At 35.7% G+C, this 20085-nt stretch overlaps 1 protein-coding gene across 1 annotated transcript; it reads right to left on the reverse strand.

Annotated features, from left to right (window-relative positions):
• Positions 1 to 17785: 17785 nt before the first annotated feature.
• Positions 17786 to 19573, reverse strand: LOC120211667. The gene is made up of 4 exons (XM_039210166.1): positions 19538 to 19573; positions 19050 to 19391; positions 18327 to 18935; positions 17786 to 17821 (listed from the first exon to the last, which is right to left on the reverse strand). Exons 1-4 carry the CDS (start codon positions 19571 to 19573, stop codon positions 17786 to 17788), a joined length of 1023 nt encoding a protein of 340 aa, XP_039066097.1.
• Positions 19574 to 20085: the final 512 nt, after the last annotated feature.

The raw sequence follows: 20085 nt of genomic DNA on the forward strand, positions 1-20085 counted from the left end.
TGGGTATCCCTCACCAAAACGGCGTCGTTTTGGTGAGGGTATTTATGCCCCTTAAAACCGGCCCCAATGGCCATTTACTCTCATTTCTCTCCTTTCAATTTTCTCTCTAACTGAGAGAAAAAAAACTCTCTCCCCTCTCTCTAGAAATCTTTGGGCGGAAAGAGCCCTGTCACTAGCCGGCCGCCTCACTTCGGTGCCGACAGCCCCCGCCGGCCTCCATCCGCGATGGCCGAAAATGAATTTTTTACACCAAAATTTCCCCTTTTTTTCTTGAACCCGAATATAAGTACTTTTAGTACTAAAACCCTTTTAAATCCGTAGATCTAAATAAAACCGAAGGTTTTACCTCGGGTTTCGCTGGTTCCACGGAGGTTTGGAGGCTCCGATGATGTGTAGTCCTCTCGGTGAGTCTATTCTCTCCTTTGTCTCAGTTTTTGGTCTTGGTTGTTGTTGAGATGTGTTCATTGTTGTTGTGTCTCCTCTTTGTTGGTTGTTCTCCTCTGTTCTCTATTCTTGCTCACTGTTTTATTTTGTTTGCAGGTGAACTGAGGTTTTATAGCCTCGATGAGGCTCTCATCGGACCGGTCCCAAAGGGATTTCTCGGTGAGTACTGAACTATGTGGTGACTCACCCCATAGCTGCGACGTGGACGGTCGTTAAGGTCTTCTGGAGGCTTCTGGTGAGGGCGGCAGCAGCTGGAACGTCGACGTGGGGCGGCTGGAGGTAGAGGCGCCGCCGCGTGGTCCTTAGGGTATCATCACCCTAGGGTTTGTTCTAGATGCGTGTGGGCCGTTGGATCTGGCACGGCTGTGATGCTGAGGCGGCTGGCTACTGATGAGATGATATAAACCTTGTATCATTAGGGTTAGGTATAAGCTTGGGCCTGGACCGTTTTGGGCCATCCGAGTTTTGTAAAATGGGCCAGATTTTGGGCTTTGTAATATTTATTTAATAAATAATAATAATAATAAAAATAAAAATAAAAACAAACTGAAAAATTAGTGTCTACACTAAGCTTTCCTTAAGCTTAGTTATTATCTAATGATCAAAACTCATACTTAAAATCAACATATAATCAAGAAATCAGAAAACTCACCTTTGCTTGAGGTGCTTCACGGTGGAGAAGAAGATGAAGAAGAGAATAGAGTTTTTCATTTCACTCTCCCCCCTCTACGTGTTTATCTCCTATTAAAGGGGAGAAAAATATCTTTCCTTGTCAATTGACCATTTTTCCCTTTAATTCCTTTGATAATTACTAATAATTTTCAGGAAATATTCCCAAATAAATCATTGAACTATTCAACTATTCTACTTTTATCACCAAATTCTGAAAATTTATGATTTAGTCACTAACCCGTAGTTTGGGATGTTACAATATCAATGAGGTTAGTTCAAGTAGTAAGTAGTTTGATATCGTTTAAGTAAGTTTTAACTTCGAGACTTTAAGTATGCAAAAAATTATGTTGGGAGACTCATTCACCAAAACCAAATATACGATGCGAGTCGATTCAGATTTTTCATTATTTTTCATACCAACACCCATGACTTATTATTGTTATTATTTTATTGTTATTGAGGTTTAATTTTATTAAATATGATTTTTTAGCAACAAAACAAATTATACCTCAAAATAATCACAATATATTATGGTGTGTTGGTGTAGTATGAGTAGGGATGGGCATGAGACCTGAACTCGATGGGTTTCGATTCGACCCGACCTAATCGGGTCATATTTTTTTTAAATAGTTTGGATTCGGGTTGGGTCGGGTCGGATTTGGGTTTAGGGTGAAAATACCCTAATTGACTCGACCCAAAAAATATAATTTTACCTTATATATTTAAGAATAATTACAATAATACCCCTATATATATATTATTTTTTACAATTAAATCATTGTTTTTATTTAATAAAAATAATATTTTTTATTATTTCGGTCGGGTCGGATCGAGCTTGGATTTTATCTCAAAAATTTGGGTCAGGATCGGGTCTGGTAGAGGGTATATATTTTTCGAGTCGGATCGGGTGAATGATGTAAAATTTTTGGTTCGGGTCGGGTTAGCCAAAATCCGACCCAAACCCGACATGTGTCCATCCCCAAGTATGAGAGCATATGCCAGAATGATTCCACTGTGGATATTGATTCCAGCTTTTTAATTAACTAATGTTCCCAACAACTAAAACGGGTATAACTAGGGAGGAAAATATAATTTTATGCTAGAAAAGTTTATTTATAAACAACGTTTTGAAAACCGGACCGGACCGACCAGTTCAATCGGGAACCGCTGTCAGGTCCGGTTCATTCTACCCCGGCTAAACCGCTACTAGTAAACCGCAAGGAACCGCTGAACCGGCTGTGAACCGTTCGAACCGGACCAAGAGTGAACCGCTAAGAACCGACCATCAATAAAAAATTAAAAAGGTTAAAAAACTATTTTTCGCCTTTTCGTTTCCAGTTTTTTAGTTTTCTTTATTCTTATTTCTAGGGTTTGGGTCGTTTAGCTATTTGGGAAGTGAACAAAGAAAGGAACGATTTAGAGTTGAGACCAAAAGATTAGAGAACGAGAGAAGTCAGAAACAAAATCCTCGGTCGGTCGCGTTCGCCTCTGCTCCACGTCGGCGGTCGGTCGGCCATTGATACTTTGGTGAACGATCAATCGCCTCTGCTCATGTGCTCCAATCCACGGCACGTAGATTGACCAATTTTTCTATTTGGAGTTTTGGACGTTTGATACTTTGGTGATACATATATTTAATATTTGCATGGTTTTCAAAACGTTGAATATATGGCTATTAATTTCTTGAATGGTGATGTATAAGAGGATAATATTAAATATGTTCCAATGGTTCCACTTCCATGAGGATAATATTAAATATGTTCCAATGGTTCCACTTCCATCGATTGGAATAACAGTTAATGAACTTTGGAAAACATATTTAGTAAATATATTAAAGAACTATAAGTACATGATAACTTCCCTTTTCAAGTATATGATATGTTTGGATTGCTTTTGTAATCCATATGTTTGTAATCTATATGTTTGAAAATGAATTATGTATTTATGTGTGGTTAATTTGGTTGTGTAGAGTAATGAGTATGGAAGAAAACAACAATGCAACACCATTAGGGGAACAAACAACTTTCGTTGCCCCGTCATCAAATGTTCGATTGAAGACAGACGTGGCTTGGAGATATGTTAATGAATTACAAGATGAACATGGAAGGAAATCATACTTCTGCACATTTTGTCAAAAAACTTTTCATGGTGGAGGTATTAACAGAATGAAAAACACCTTGCGGGAGTAAAAGGTAATGTTTGTGCATGTCCGAAGGTACCGGGGGATGTCAAAGTTCTTATGCAAGGTAATTTGGAGGAAACTAATATAAAAGCAAAGGAGAAACGCGGTTATTCTTCGGGAATACGTATTAATTTGGATGAAGAAGTACAAACCCAAACAACTAAAACGAGCAAGAGGAAAGCTTCTTCAAACTTGCAATCATTCTTTAAACGAGGTATAAATGATCTTTCTCAACCTTCGATTAAATCTTCTATACAAAGTAAAGAGAGATCATATGATACAGATATGGATCTTACTTTGTGATTTTACGATGCTTGTATTCCTATGAATGTCGTGAATTCTCCACTTTTTCCAATTGTTATGAGTAAGATAGCTAGCATGGGGCATGGGTACAATGGACCTTCTTATCATGATATACGTGTTAATTTGTTGAAAGATGCAAAACAATCGGTGCACCTTATTGTTGAGTCTTATAAAAAAAATTGGTCAGAAACGGGTTGCACAATTATGAGTGATGGGTGGAGGAATACTAGGCATAGACCACTTATCAATTTTCTAGTTTATTGCTCAAAAGGAATATCTTTTATCAAATCTGTGGATGCATCTGATATTGAAAGTAATACACAAAAGCTATGCAACTTGTTTTCTGAAATAGTTGAAATAGTTGGTCTTAAGAATGTTGTTCACATGGTTACTGATAATGCTGTTGGAAAATTGTTTTGTGAGAAATATCCTTCTGTTTGTTGGTCTCCTTATGCTGCACATTGTATAAACTTGATTATGAAGGATATAGAGGAGTTGTCACATGTTGATAGCTTAATTACTCTTGCTTCAAGGGTTACTGTTTTTATTTATAACCACAAGTGGTCGTTGAATTGGTTGATAAAAAGACCTGGGGGGACAGAAATCATTCATCCTGGTGCCACTCATTTTGGTACCACATTTATTGCATTAAAGAGCTTACATGACCATAAAAATGATTTACAAGCTATGGTCACCTCTAATAATTTTAAGAAAGTCATAAAATTGCCAAAAGTCATGGAAGTTAAGCTTATCATTCTAGATGAAACTTTTTGGAAGAATTGCTTGATCTCGGTGAATGTGATGGCTCCATTGTTGAGACTTCTGCGTGTTTGTGACTCGGATGAGAAACCTTCTTTGGGCTATGTGTATGAGGGAATGTTTCGGGCAAAAAACGACATCAAAAATCTATTTCAATTCAAAAAGGATTTATATAGGCCTTATACCAATATAATTAAGGCTTGGTGGGATAGGATGTTGAGAAAGAGTCTTCATGCTACATCTTATTGGTTAAATCCAATCTTTCAATATGATTAAGAAACCTTTTTCCAAAAAGCAGAGGTTTTTTCAGGGGTCCTTGAGATGGTTGAGAAAAAGGTCTGTGATGTTGGTTTGAAGGTCACGATGCAACTCAGTAACTATCGTGAGCAAACTGGAATATTTGGTCAACCACTTGCAATAGCTTCTCGAAAGTGTACTCGTCCAGATAAGTTTAAATAAATACTGTATTTTATTATATTAATTATTTTACTATGCTAACTTTGTTACCATATTTTTAGATGAGTGATGGAAACTTTTCGATGGAGATTGTCCAGAGTTGCAAAAGTTTGCAATTAGAATTTTAAGTCAAACATCATCTTCTTCTGGCTGTAAGCGGAATTGGAGTGTTTTTGAAAGAATCCATACCAAACGGAGAAATCAATTGGAGCATCAAAGGCTAAATGATCTTGTATATGTTCACTATAACTTATGTCTACAAAATAGGTGTGATAGAATGTTTTTCTTGAAAGACGACGAGGTTTTTATTATCTTTTTTTTTATTCTAAATTACGTTTGCAAACATATTAATATTTAAATATTATAGGCTCAAGTATGATAAGCGGTCTTACAATCCAGTTGATTATGAATGTATTGATCAAACCGAATTTTAGGTGGTTGAAGAAGAAGGTGAAGGAGAGATTGACTTGGACGAGTTGGATAACATGGTTGAGGAAGAACCACAAAATAACGACCCATCTACTTCTAAAATGCAAGGTTAGTATTTTCATAAACATTGTTATACTATTGATATTCTAGTATGTAGCATTTTTATTACATCATCTTTTGTTTATTTGATATTCTAGGAAATGTAAACAATGATGATGCTGACGATGACGACGACATTGTCATCCTTGAAGATCTTGATTTGTGTTCTTATCAAAATGCTTAAATGTTGTTGAGGTTTGACTTTATTTGGAAGGATATTGATATTTCGACTTTTATTTTGAAGGTTAATCAACTTTTGTTTTGGTTTTAATGTGTAATGTTTGGAGATTTTTATTAGAAGTAAATCAAGTAATGAATGATGGAATTTTGGTGTTGTATTTAAGTATTATAGTTTTGGGGATATTTTTAGTTTTTTATTAAATGTTTTTGGCATTTTTATTTAATTTTTTAAATAATTATGACGTCGTCCGGTTCTTTCGTCCGGTCTGACCGGTTCGACCAGTTGAACCAGTGAACCGGTAGCACGGCCGGTTCACTGACCGGTCCGATTCTGAAAACCATGTTTATAAAATTATAAAGATAAAAATAAATTATAAATATAAAAAATAAAAAATAAATTATATAAAAGATTAAAAACATTTTAAGGGGACAACCGCGTTTTTGACTCTCCCTCCATCTACCCCGTGCAACTAATTTAATTAAGGGTAAAGTATATAAATGGTCACTGAACTTTTCAAATACTTACATTTAGGTCCCCCCAACTTTTAAAACTTGTAATACAATCATCAAATATTTAGTTCGTTTGCAATATGGTCCCCACGTAATGACCATTTCACTGTCGTTAGGGTAAATTATATAAATGGTCACTGAACTTTTCAGACGCTTGTATTTAGGTCCCCCAAACTTTTAAAACTTACAACACAATCATTAATTATATTCTAAACCCCAAATTCAAAAAATGCTTCAATTACATTCTAAACCTCAAATTCCAAAAATACTTTAATTATATGACCAACCCCAAATTCATAATATATCCTCAAAATCTACCATAACAAACTGAACTTGAAGTAATAACCCTAAACCCTCAAAACATAACCTTAAATGCTAAATTTCCCCACCAATTAACCCAACATAATCAACAACATTTAGTTCATTTTGGGTCCATAACAATAAGTGATTATGTCGGGTTTAGTATTTAACAATTAGATTTAACCAACTATAAGTGAACAATACTCAATTCGATTTGCAAAAAATTATTTTTCAACTTGAATTGATTCAAAAAATTTGATACAAATTGACTTTGAGTTGTAATTTCATAAACTCAACTAAAAAAAAATTCAAGTTAAGATCGAGTTATAAAATACAACTCGAATATCTCAAAAATTTTAGTAATTAGTGGATTAATTTTTAAGTTTGAGTCAAGTCCCTTGACTCTGTATGATATATGTATATCACATATGGAAAAAATATGAAGAAATATATGTATTTTATATGGTTAAAAAATTATTTAAATTTGAATAAAATAATATTATAGTATTATAAATATTTATAATTAAATTTATACAGAAACTCAAAAATTCAATTCAATTCGACTTGATTTAAATTTTATAAACTCAAATCGAAAAAAGTTCGAGTCAACTATTTTATAAACTGAACTAAATTAGAATCAAATGATATTATAATATGATAAATATTTATAATTAAATTTAAACAGAAACTAGAAAATTCAATTCAATTCGACTTGATTTAAATTTTATAAACTCAAATCGAAAAAATTTTGAGTCAGCTATTTTATAAATTGAATTGAGTATTTAGGTCCAACATAACCCTAAACCCTAAACCCAACATAATCACTTATTGTTCACTTATAATTGGTTAACTTTTTTTTGAAATGTTTATGTTTTGAAGGTTTAGGGTTATTGCTTCAAATTCAGCTTGTTATGATAGATTTTGAGAATGGATTGTGAATTTGGGGTTAGACATGTAATTGAAGTATGTTGGAATTTGATGTTTAGAATGTAATTGAAGCATTTTTTATTTTGGGGTTTAGAATGTAATTGATGAATGTGTTGCAAGTTTTAAAAGTTAGGGGACCTAAATGCAAGCGTCTGAAAAGTTTTGTGACCATTTATATAATTTACCCTAACGACAGTGAAATGACTGTTACATTAGGGACCATATTGCAAATGAACTAAATGTTTGGTGACTATATTACAAGTTTTAAAAGTTGGAGGACCTAAATGCAAGCATCTAAAAAGTTCAGTGACTATTTTTATACTTTACCCTTTAGTTAATTTCCACGTTTTGCAGATCTTCATGTAAATACTGCCGGCCTTTTATGAAAATTAATTAATTTTAGCATGGTAAGAATGACACCCTCTTCGACCACAATTGAATATCACTAACTATGAACACTATTAGTTTAATTTATAAAATCTTAAAACTCTAAATGACTCAACTTATAATTATAAATTAGGTAAAAATATAAATGTAAAATATTTAAAATAAAATATTAATTATATTATTTTTCATATTTTTTGATAAACTATATTATTGATCACCTATCTATTGTCCATTTTCATTATAACCAAAATTTTTAAATTTTGTAAAGAGAAAATAACCTCAGTGACCGAAAATGCCTTATAATATACGATTTTAACCAACTTTTTTTGGATTTGCGAAAATGACCAACAAATTCGCAACGCGAACTCCAATTTTGCAACCCAATTTCCAAATTCGTAACGCGAATCTGTAAATCGCAATGCGAATTTGTAAACCTAAATCACAACTCAGTCCTATCTCCATCTCTCACTCTCTACGACGACATCCGTCCCTATCTCCGACGAAATCCGTCCCCATCTCCGGCGAAATCTGTCTATCTCCATCTCTTAGAGCAACCCTCACAACCATTCACGGTCAGAAATGGAAAATCAACCACCTAGGGTTAGTTTTTTTAATCTCTTATTTTTATTTTGAAATTTTTGTATTATTATTAGATTTTTCTTATATTGATGATAAATTTACTGTTAATTTCAATATATATAGATTAACCATTTCATTGAGATTCCTTAGTAAATTCATTCGGTTACTGCCAATACTACTAAACTGTTTAGTCTTTAACCCTGTGAAGTTAGTATTTGTCTTTGTTTTGTCTTTTTGTTGAAGAAATGCAATTCATTCAAGTTTCAATTTGCAGAAGAATAGTTTTTGAAACTTAAATTCGCAACACGAAAATGAAAATCGCAACACCAAAATCGCAACGTGATTTTAGTTTCGTGTTGCGATTTTCATTTTCGCGTTGCAAATTTAAGTTTCAGAAACTACTCTTATTCTGCAAATTGAAACTTGAATGAATTGCATTACTTCAACCAAAAAACAAAGACAAATACTAACTTCACAGTGTTGCTAATTTAAGTTTCAAGAATAAACTACTACTCTTTATGTTGTCCTTGAACCTGCACTAAACCTATATGTTGTCCTTTTAAATGTTTATATAAGTGCTTACTTCTGGAATGTTATCTGATGCATTTTATGAACTATGATGGAATAATGACTTGGGTGAATACCGTGCTAGTTTGAAACATATTTGGCTTTGTTTTCACTGTTTAATAACATGTCTCTTTATAGTGTATAATATGTAGTTTTTGGTATATCTAACTTGGCATGTTTATTGTTTTTCTAGAAATTTTTTTCGGCTCAATTGACCTTAAGGAATAAATTAAGCCTAGCCACTAAAATTGCGTCGACGCTTACACCTCTACAAAGAAAATTGTTTGAGGATACTTGCTTCGGGTCATGGCTGAAAGTACAACATCCGAGTGGAGATGCTATGTTGATACATTTGTTTCTTCAGACCATGACTAACGATCTACCCGAGAGGATACAACGTGGTGATGGAGAGATATGGTTTCATTTTCCTCTGGCGTATACTTGTTTTGGCCGGGAGGAGTTTTGCTTAATCACTGGTCTACGCTTTGGACACGATGAAGTAACCCGATACAATAGTCATATCTCCCGCCCATCATGGTTATATCGGGTTTTTCCTGAGCTGGCAAAGTCGAAGTCGAGTTTACACGTCAACGACTTGAAGAGATTATTTATTAAAGATGGTTTTACTCGGATGGATGACCTTGATGTTGTCCGAGTATGCCATTTATTACTTTTTGCATGTCGACTTTTTAGGCAAAGAGGGCATAAAACCTATTTCTGAGGACCTAATATTATTGGTAGAGGACCTAAATGCATGGAACCTGTTTTCGTGGGGTTCATATCTATGGAAAGCTACATGAAAGAAGTTGTCGTCTGCCTTTGAGGACCGAAAAAGTTTGCGGGGCGATGGTTCTAAATACACTTTGGCAGGCTTTATTTGGGCCTTTAAGGTTAGAATTTCTATATAATGTTTCCAAATTTATAATTAATTATTTAACAATTATTGATGTTTGTGTATTATATTTGTTTGTAGATTTGAATATTTGAGGCTTTTCCCAACATGCAGACATATGAGATAAAAAATTCAAATGATATTCCTAGGGCTATTACCTGGAAGAGGATCCGCATGTTGGATTAGGAAGAGTTACTACCATATACGACGATGAATGATGTAAGTTAACACACAAATACTACCATATAGTTAAACAAGTTATTACTAGTACACGTTTAACTTTGTTTGAGCTTTTATATTGTTAGAAGGTCAACTATCCATTACAGAGGCTGACACCCACAGAGGCTGAGCTTGCCACTGATTGGTGGCAAGCTAGTAAATGGTTTTTTGATGGGACGGATGATGAGCACCCCCACTTCGAGAGCCATCACCTGATCGGGCCGATTCTACAACTCGACACCCGGAGCCATCACCTGATCGAGCCTCTTCTCCACCTCCACCATCACCTATTCCATCGCATCATCGAGCCTCTTCTCCACCATCACCTCATGATAAGAGACCGAAAAAAGGCCACAACATTTATCTCCCTGTTCTCCACCTCCACGGGATAAGTTAGGGGAGTTACGTGATGAGGTCGGTGCTTTATGTCATGAGGTCGGTACTTTACGTGAAGACAATGGTGCATGGCGTGATGAGGTACAATCTTTACGTGGTGAGGTGGATGTTTTACGCGATGACAATGGTGCACTATGTGATGAGGTATCTACTTTACGTGATGAGTTAGCCGCTCTATGTGAGATTATTTTATCGTTGCAAAATGAGGTTCATACTCTACGCAATAAGGTAAATTTGTTTAATACTATACTAAAAATGCAAATAACATTTTTTCGGCATTATTTATTTATTGATTTATGTATTAATTTATTTTCAGCGGTCCGATAAGGTAGATGCTTTACGTCGGGTTTTTCTTGCACGACGGGGTTCACGCATCATACGTCGTGCACGTGCCATTACATCTCCTTTCACCCCCACTAGTGCCAAGACTCTATAAGAAGAAGCCTGATTCACCTTCATCGTTCAAGAGGCGCCTCCTATCGTTCAAGAGGCTCTTCTCATCGTTCAAGAGGCCCCTCCCACCGTTCAAGAGGCCCCTGTCATCGTTCAATGGGTCCCTCCCACCGTTCAAGAGCCCAATTCACAATTGTCGACATATTGATAAACCCCCTCCCGTACCCGATATGATGAATGTGTGTTGGCTTTCGTATGAGTTATCGGCCAGTACCATTCCTCAGCAGGAGAGGGGAACACTACCGGACACAATTACGGATAATACCCTTTGGGCTAAGACCGCAGTTGATTTTTATCTATATGAGCAGAGCCAGGGTGTTATTCTGACATATGCAAACTCGAAAATGTTATGCATTTGTTTCTTGATCGGACTTTGTGGGGGTATTTTATTAGGGGTTGAAGATAATGGCTATTTCGAAGGGGAGTAAGTCTTATATTCTTCTTATATTGCATTTTGATTAATTTTTTTTAAAATTTATTAATAAATTCACTAATATATGTATTTTTTTATTAAACAACATATTGATGCATGGGTGTCACGTCTTCTAGTAATAAGGAAATTGAAGAAAATAAAAAATACTCGATGGACTATTATGCCGACGTCTTTTCACGTAGCTCACTTGAAGGATCCGAGAGATTCTTCATATACGTTGGGTAATGGAAAAGCTAAACTTTATCCTGCGTGGTGGGAGGTCGATAAGGTTAGTATTTATTTTTTGAATATTTTAAAGGTGTTCATAAATTTTTATTTGATGTGCGCAATTATTTATGATTGCATGAGTTTATCCCTGTTTTAGAACGTCGTCATTGGCTTCTCGTCGAGCTGTAGCTCCCATCCCTAAAGACAATGGTATATGACAGCATGTTGAATTACATACCATTGTCTGATTTGAGAGATATTATTACAAAGGGATTGAGCGCTCATTTGGCTAAATACTTGTCTGCGATTGATTATTGGACTAATTATGGAAACAAGAAGCTAAATAAGTTCAAAATTACAATGATCAAAGACGAGACTGCGCCACAACAAACGCAGGGAGCCAGAGGGGATTATGGTCCTCTCGTATGCATGTGCTTGAAACGTTTGACGACAGGAAGTAAATATTTTATACCTCCCACAGATAGAGATAGAGGTGCAGTAGGCTTGTGGTTTCGACATTTTATGGCTAGAGCGATATATGCGAGACGCTGCCTACCTGTATCTGCGTGCTGAAAGTGTGCATAAATAATTGGTAAGTTTGAGCAAGTGTTGTTAACATATATACTCTTTAATTGGTTTGAAAATATTTGGTTAAGTACATAGAATTCAGTAATTTGTTGTTTGTTGGTTTTAGATGTGTAGAAAGTGTTGTTTGAGCAAATATTTGGTTTCTGCAGGTTAATCCTGAAGTGAGCTGCGTGAAATTGATGTATTTGTGCATAAACAACAGTCTGGGGTACACTTTTTTTCTTGTTTAATTGAATTTTACATTGAAAGTTGATTTGTTTAATTGATGAGGAAATAAGAATTATTTTTTTGCTTGTTTAATTGATTTGTAAAATTTGATTTGTTTAATTTGATGTGTAAATAAGAATTATTTTTTCTCTTGTTTAATTGATTTGTAAAAGTTGATTTGTTGTTTTAAATTCAATCTGCATTATGTTGAAGGCAAAAAAGACCTGTTGAATGTACAAATTCGCGTTGCGATAGTCAAATTTGCAACGCGAAATAAGCGTTGTGATAGTCGAATTCGCGTTGCGATTTTCGGTTTGCGCGTTGTGAATTTGACTTTCACGTTGCAAATTCAAGGAAAACACCTTCAAAAAGATAACAAACAACAATCTGATAAGTGATAACAACTGAACAGATCATAGCAATGTTCAAACTCAAGTTACTAATGAATGTCTAACTGAAAATGTATGCATTCACACATAAAATATACATTATACAACGTTTGCATTTAAAAATCACCTAAGTTAATAAGTCCCAAAAGGTGAAGCCGGTTGTGATTGGGATTTTGATTTTGATTGCGATTTTAATTTCCTTTTGCTTGACACCATATGAGCTTTGGATTTTGACGAGGATCCATATTTTGGTAGAGGAAAAGATGATTGTGATGGCACTGGTAATCCACAGGTCAACCTTGTATGACCACTTTCTTTGCACCGATTACATGTCGATATCCTCTTCTCTTCACCCTTAGACGGTATACGATCATGATTTTTTGGTCGGCCAGGTAGCCTGCTGTCCATGACTGGTGGCAAAACTGTTTGTAAGTCATCTGGTATGTCCTACTCAGAAGGATGTGGAATAGGGTAGACAATCTCGGCATAAGTTTGTTGATATACTTTTGTAGTGTAGCAATCCATAGCGTATGTGCTTGAATCATCTTGGTTTAGATGAAGAGCACTTTTATAACATGGCCACATGGATAACCAGATGTTTGCCATTTCTTACAACTACACGTCTTTGCATTTAGATCGACAAGTCCATTTAAGTTATTATCCAATACTTCAAACAAAGTGTTTGAACATGGTTCAACTCTCCATGACGTTAACTTCACAACCCGTTTCGTTATCTTTTTTTCAGTCCATGGTGTAACACGACGTTTCAATGTTCCTGTAAATTTAAATAAATAATACTTAGTAAAATATATGATAAGTTACGAATTTAAAGAAATAATACCTGCATGGTTTCTTTTCTTGTAGTACCACTATTGAATAGAGGCTCGAAAAAACTCCATTAACATAGTAATGGGTAATTTCTGGGAATGACGACTTAGAGCGTTGATTGATTCTGCACTATTAGACGTCATGAAACCATATCTTGCTCCAAGTTGATGTACTCTTGACTATCTTTTAAACCCGACATCTACTAGTATTTGAGCACATTGAGGTAAAACACGTCTTAAACAATTTATATGCTTATTAAAATCCACTTCCCGATAAGCTTTAATAGCCTTCTAGTATGTTTATTTGTGGTTTTTTATACCAGCAGACCTTGATTTTAGATTTATGTACAAATGAACACCACAAAGTCCATGAAAGGCATATGGGAAACACCTTCTAACAGCGTGTTCAATTAAGTTTGCCCTATCGGATATGATTGTCAGATTGCTAATAGGACCTATGCAATCCCTAAGATGCCCCATAAACCATGTCCATGAATCAGAGGTTTCAGATTTGCAACCTCGTAAGCTATTGGCAGTATCCCATTGTTAGCATCCATGGCTACTGCTAATAAGTTTACTCCAAGGTATCGACCTTTCAAATGTGCTCCGTCAACTATAATAACTGGGTGCATGCAAGTAATAAACGAACGAATCTAAAAAATCATATACACAAGAAATATAATCATTTAAATGTGAAATGCATGCAACTAACAAAAATGAGTCAACAAAATTGTAATGATTTACTAACCGCAACACCAATGGCGATAAACACCAACTCAAAGCATCCATCTCTATCTGTTTTGATATGAGTTACCGGCCTAGGATTTTTCAGCTTTAAATTGTGACAATAAGCCGGCAGTTGGGAAAACGATGCTTCTGGCGACCCCCTCAACAATTCCAAGGCATAATTTCATATCCCCAATATACCCTTCCATTCAAAAACATTAACTCAGCTAGAAAACCACCCAACACCTTTTTGTTTGCCTGTCTATGGTGAGGAAAAACTTGGGTTCTTGAACATGTATGTTTATCAATAAAAGTCCTAACTTGAAACATTTCGCAATCTTTTATCCTCTTTGCAATCATACGTCACGTACATTTTTTGTCAATCATACACTTTGTTTCGAAAAAATCTTTGCTTGATTTGTTAACTTTTAGTTGATAGCCATCTTCCACACATTTCGTATACAAAGCTATCTTCAAGTCTTCCTTTGTATCAAAACAATCAACTTTCTTGATACGAATAATTTTTTTATAACAATCAACTGCTATCTTTACCAACTCTTCTTCCGGTATCTGAAGTAATTCTGGCATATTCCAGTTATACTCCCGTGGAATTTTCTTATTTTCTTTTCATCGGGGACTTCTTCTTCTTCAGGGTTATATGAATTACATAATGGATGTTCAACATGTTCATTCACAGTCGTAACTTCCTCCTCATTATCATCAATATCTTCCTCGGCAGCGGCTGTTTCATCATCAAAATTCGGGTATTGACCAATATCAAAATCATTACATGCAGGGTCTGTTTCTTCTTTTGAAACATCATCAAAATCTGAGTATTGAACAAGATCAAGGTCCGGGTATTGACCAAGATCAAATTTCGAATACTGACTAGTACTCACAATATTTTCTGTTTGCTCATAATCGTCTAACTGGTCAATACGAAAACCGAAATTTGGTGCTGAAAGTTGATTGGGATTTGGATTAGGAAAAGGTTGTGGGTTTTGAGATTGTGTTTGGTATTGGAAATGTGGTGAAACAAAATTTTCTTGGTGATGAAATTGTGGTGGAATCATTAAATTTTGAGGTTGATAACAACGTTGTACATTGTGAGCACCATAAACTCGGGTTGAAGAACTTAGTTGATTACTACCCGTTACTGACCCAACTTTACTACTTCTAGGTTCAACAACATACAATGTAACATCATCTTCTTGCGAAACACTAATGTAAGCAATGAATCGTTCAACATCTTCATTGTCGGTTAACAAATAAACTTTACCTTTTCTCTGATAAGATAGCATAAATCCCCTTAGAGGCTCTAAATTCAATTTCTTTGCAACACGTAACATTAAAGTTTCATAAGTTAACTTTTTTAATGACAGTTTTAGTTGAAGATTCATGGGTAAAGGCACATATTGTAAAACACCATGAACATTCTCCCATGACCCTCCAAAATACAAATCTATCCAAACATGATCAACATTAGATGATTTCATTCTACAAATTGTAAATTAATTTACTAAACAAACGAGCTATAAAACTACATATCATCACTAACTTAGAGAAAAACACCTTTATTAAGTTGATAATTGATAATTTGAGAGAGAAATCACTGAAAAATTATATAGAAATAAAATTATGTAAAAAAAAAAATTAGAGATAGGGAATGATGTCGTTGGATATAAGAACGGATGTCGCCGGAGAGAGTGATAGATAGAGATGGAATGAGTTGCGATTTAGGGATTTAGGTTATGAGTTGTTGCTACTGCGTAGTTATATACCCAAAACATTTGTGTTGTGAAACTAAAACCTGTTGCGAAATTAAATTCGTGTTGTGAATTCGAAAATCGAGTTGCGAATTTGAAATTCAGTTGCGAATTTGACTATCGCGTTGCGAATTTGACTTATGTGTTGCGAATTTGACTTCTGTGTTGCGATTTACAGATTCGCGTTGCGATTTACAGATTCGCGTTGCGAATTTGACTTCTGTGTTGCGATTTACAAATTCGAGTTGCGATTTACAGATTCGCATTGCGAATCTGGAAAATCTCAACGCGAATTTGGAAAATCGCAATGCGATTTATATATTCACGTTACGAATTTGGAAACTGGGTTGCGAAATTGGAGTTTGCGTTGCGAATTTGTTGGTCATTTTCGTAAATCCAAAAAAAATTGGTTAAAATCGTATATTATAAGGCATTTTCGGTCACTGAGGTTATTTTCTCTTTTGTAAATCAGGTCACCCAACTATTTAAACGCATTCAATCTAGTCAATTTCCGTTAACATTTAACGAAAGAGCTTATGTGGCAGTTAATAAAATTATATATTTAATCATTATTTCTTACGCAATCTATCAAATTAGTCATAATTTTATATAAGTCGATATATTAATCCTTCAATTATATGACGACACGTGTTATAACATCATTGGAAGTTTTTTTTTTAAAATTTAATTTTAATAAATTTCCTCCAATCAGATGATGACACATGTAACCATATGATGGAAGGAAAATAAATTGAATCAAGAAGCTACTAAGGAGAGTTAAACCTAAGTATCTAAAGTGGATTAATCAACATATACCACTACGCCAACACTAGTTCTTGATATAATATTTACGATATTTGTTATTTATCTTATACTATAATGAAGGTTAGAAAAATAAAAACAAAAGTAACAATAAAACGACTCAAACCTTGGCCTATTACTAGGGATAGGCACCGGGCAAGGTAGGCAAGCTTTTTGGCCGCCTCAATCTCTACCCAAAAATATATTATTAATACTCAACCCAGTTTGACCCAATTCAAATATATTAATATTTTAAAATAATTAAAATAATATATTTATAATTATTTATTATATTTTTTAAAAAGAAATTATGTACGGTTTTATTAATGAAACGCATAAAAAACCGAAATGAAGACACGATCCTTGTTTAAAAATCTCTCTATACCTAAGTAGAGGAAAAATAGTGCCCCAAGTCGAAGTTTAATCACAACACATTATCTTTCCACAGTACACACATCAAAACTATAGCCTGCAATCAATATATAAACTACGAAATCTCCTCAATCAGCATTACCGATGATCCAACAATGGTCAAACCAGATTTGTAAGACACCCTAGCCAACATCACTTAAAATCAGGACAAAAGCAACACTAAACACACCATAGTTTCAACATATCATCGCAGTGCAGAAACCACAAACGCCAACCACCCCAAACAACAACTCCCTCATTTGTACATCAAAAATAAGACGAGCCTTCCAGCCCTTATCAACACAGATATAGCAAATTAAACAAACAATTCGAGCCAAACCATGACATGAAAATGGTATACAATCGCCCCAAGGCCCCATTCGAATCAATCTGCCCCAATTGGAACCAATCTCCAACTATACCACAATGCAGCCCTATAGTAACATGAATCTACATAATTACAACACACAAAATACCGAATAGTTCCCCACAATTCCATACTCTAGCTGCCTCACGAGCCCTAAGACCCCAACGATCCCTAGGCCTCGCAGATTCAAAATCTAGTTACCCAACAATCTCCCACCCGAAGTCACAACCCATGGCCGACCGCACATAAACTCGTATAACGAATAACGTCATTTGCATTTAGGATGAAACTAGGCCATTTACTTTTGCATTACGTATCCACCCTACAACAGGCAATCTCAAAAAGCTGCAACTCACGACAAAGTTTATCATTAAACAATATATCATTCCTATATAACCAAATAGACCACAATAACCCAAAAAATTCCATGTTCCAGATCGGTTTTGACCACTTTTTAATCGGTACGTTATCCCACGCCATGAGCAAACTTTTAACACTGTCGGGGAATATGAGCTTTAAATTCCAAAGCTGGCACCACCTTTGCCAAACTCTCCAAACCATCTTACAATGACAAAACAAATGAACAATCGACTCTTGCTCATCGCGACAAAACACACAAATATATGGCTTTAGATTCACTACTCCTCTCTTGAATAATTCGATTAACAACGGGATCCTATGAAGAACTAACCTCCAAACAAAGGCCTCCACCTTCGGGGGAGGAAGATTTGCCTAAACTAGGCTCCAAACGGGATCCTTAGCCAATCCCACACACCCCACAATTTTACAAAAATTCTTGGTGGGTATACGACCCAGACCCGCACCCCTTCCAATTTAGATGGTCCTGTACCGCACTACTACAAGATGCAGCATTGATCATCAGCATGAATTCATTCCAAATACACACCTCCCATTCAAATAAAACCCTACGCAACTCAATATACCAAGACCAGACACCATTGGCCTTAGAACCGAATGCATTGATCTTCTCCGTCTTCTTAACAGCAACAACATAGATGCGTGGGAATACCACTTTTACGGAAGGCACATCTGTCCAAAAATCATCCCAGAACTCTATGGAGCTCCCATCACCTAATACACATCGAACGTTATGCGTGAATGCGTCATCAACAACACCAATTGGACAAGAGATACTCCTCCGCACCCAAGATACTTTATTTGGGTTCCTTGGTTTTGGAATCAACGAAGCATGATCAAACCCATATTTAGCCTCAATGACTCTTCTCCATAAACTCGAAGATTCCACCCCGAATCTCCAAATCCATTTGTTAATGAGAGAACGATTCTTAAGTTTCAAATCAGTAAAACCTAAACCATCAAACTCCTTGGGCTTACACACATGATCCCATTTCACCCAATGAATAGCTTTACCGGATTTAGACCCCCATAAGAACTTGGCTATCATTTTATTCAACTTTGATGCTACGGTAGACGGTAACTGAAATAGGGATAGATAGTAAACCAGCAAGTACAAAAGCATCGATTTAATCATCGTTATTCGACCACCAAAAGAAAGAAGCTTCCCTTTTCATCCCTCCAACCTCGGCTGAACTTTCTCCAGTATAGATTTCCATAATTCAGTAGAACTTCTACGATATCCCAAAGGCAAACCCAAGTATATGGAGGGGAATGAGTCCACCTCACACTTAATAGATGCTGCCCAATCCGCACACTGATTTTCTTCCACCCCGATTCCAAACAGCTTTGACTTATCTAAATTTAGAGCCGGCCCAGAAGCTACTTCGAATACTCGAAGAATCCTCTTCAAGTTTCTGACCATTTCTATGTTTGCCTCAGAAAACACAATCATGTCGTCCGCAAACTGGAGATGCAAAATACGCAAACTAGAAAAACCAACTGGGACACCTCTAAACAGCCCAACATCAAAATCTTTCTGAATAACCCATTCAGAGCTTCTAACACTAAATTAAACAGGAGGGGAGACAATGGGCAGCCTTGGCGGAGACCCCTTTTACTCTTGAAGCTACTTGAAGGAACACCATTAACAAGGACTGAGATTGATGCTGAGGAGATGCAAACCTTGACCCAACTTCTCCACTTCTTCCCGAACCCCATCTTCTTTAAGATAAGATCCAAAAATCCCCAATCAACTGAGTCATACGCCTTACGGAAGTCTAATTTGAAGACACTTGCTTTTCTTTCTTTCGGGACAAATCATCGATAATCTCGTTCGCAATAAGCGCACAATCTGCAATCTGAATACCAGAAATAAAGGCGAACTGACACTCACCCACCAACTCAATCATAAACACGGAAAGCCTTCTTGAAAGCGCCCTCGCCACTAATTTGTAAAGGCTACTAACAAGAGAAATGGGTCGAAAGTCTTCGATGTACTCAGGAGTATCTTTCTTTGGAATCAAAGTAAAGAACGACTTGTTGAAGGCTTCCATGTTTAGATGACCACTATGAAATTCATCAAAGAACTCCACCAAAATCACCTTTGATGAGATGCCAAAACTTCTTAAAAAGCCCAGGTTGAACCCGACTGGACTCGGAGTCCGAGAGATATCCGTAGATTTAACTGCAAACCAAATTTCATCCTCCAAGAACGGACCTTCAAGAGATCT

Source organism: Hibiscus syriacus, unplaced genomic scaffold (assembly GCF_006381635.1).
Source record: "Hibiscus syriacus cultivar Baekdansim isolate YM2019G1 unplaced genomic scaffold, ASM638163v2 tig00109980_pilon, whole genome shotgun sequence".
In the NCBI taxonomy this organism is placed as follows: Eukaryota; Viridiplantae; Streptophyta; class Magnoliopsida; order Malvales; family Malvaceae; genus Hibiscus; species Hibiscus syriacus.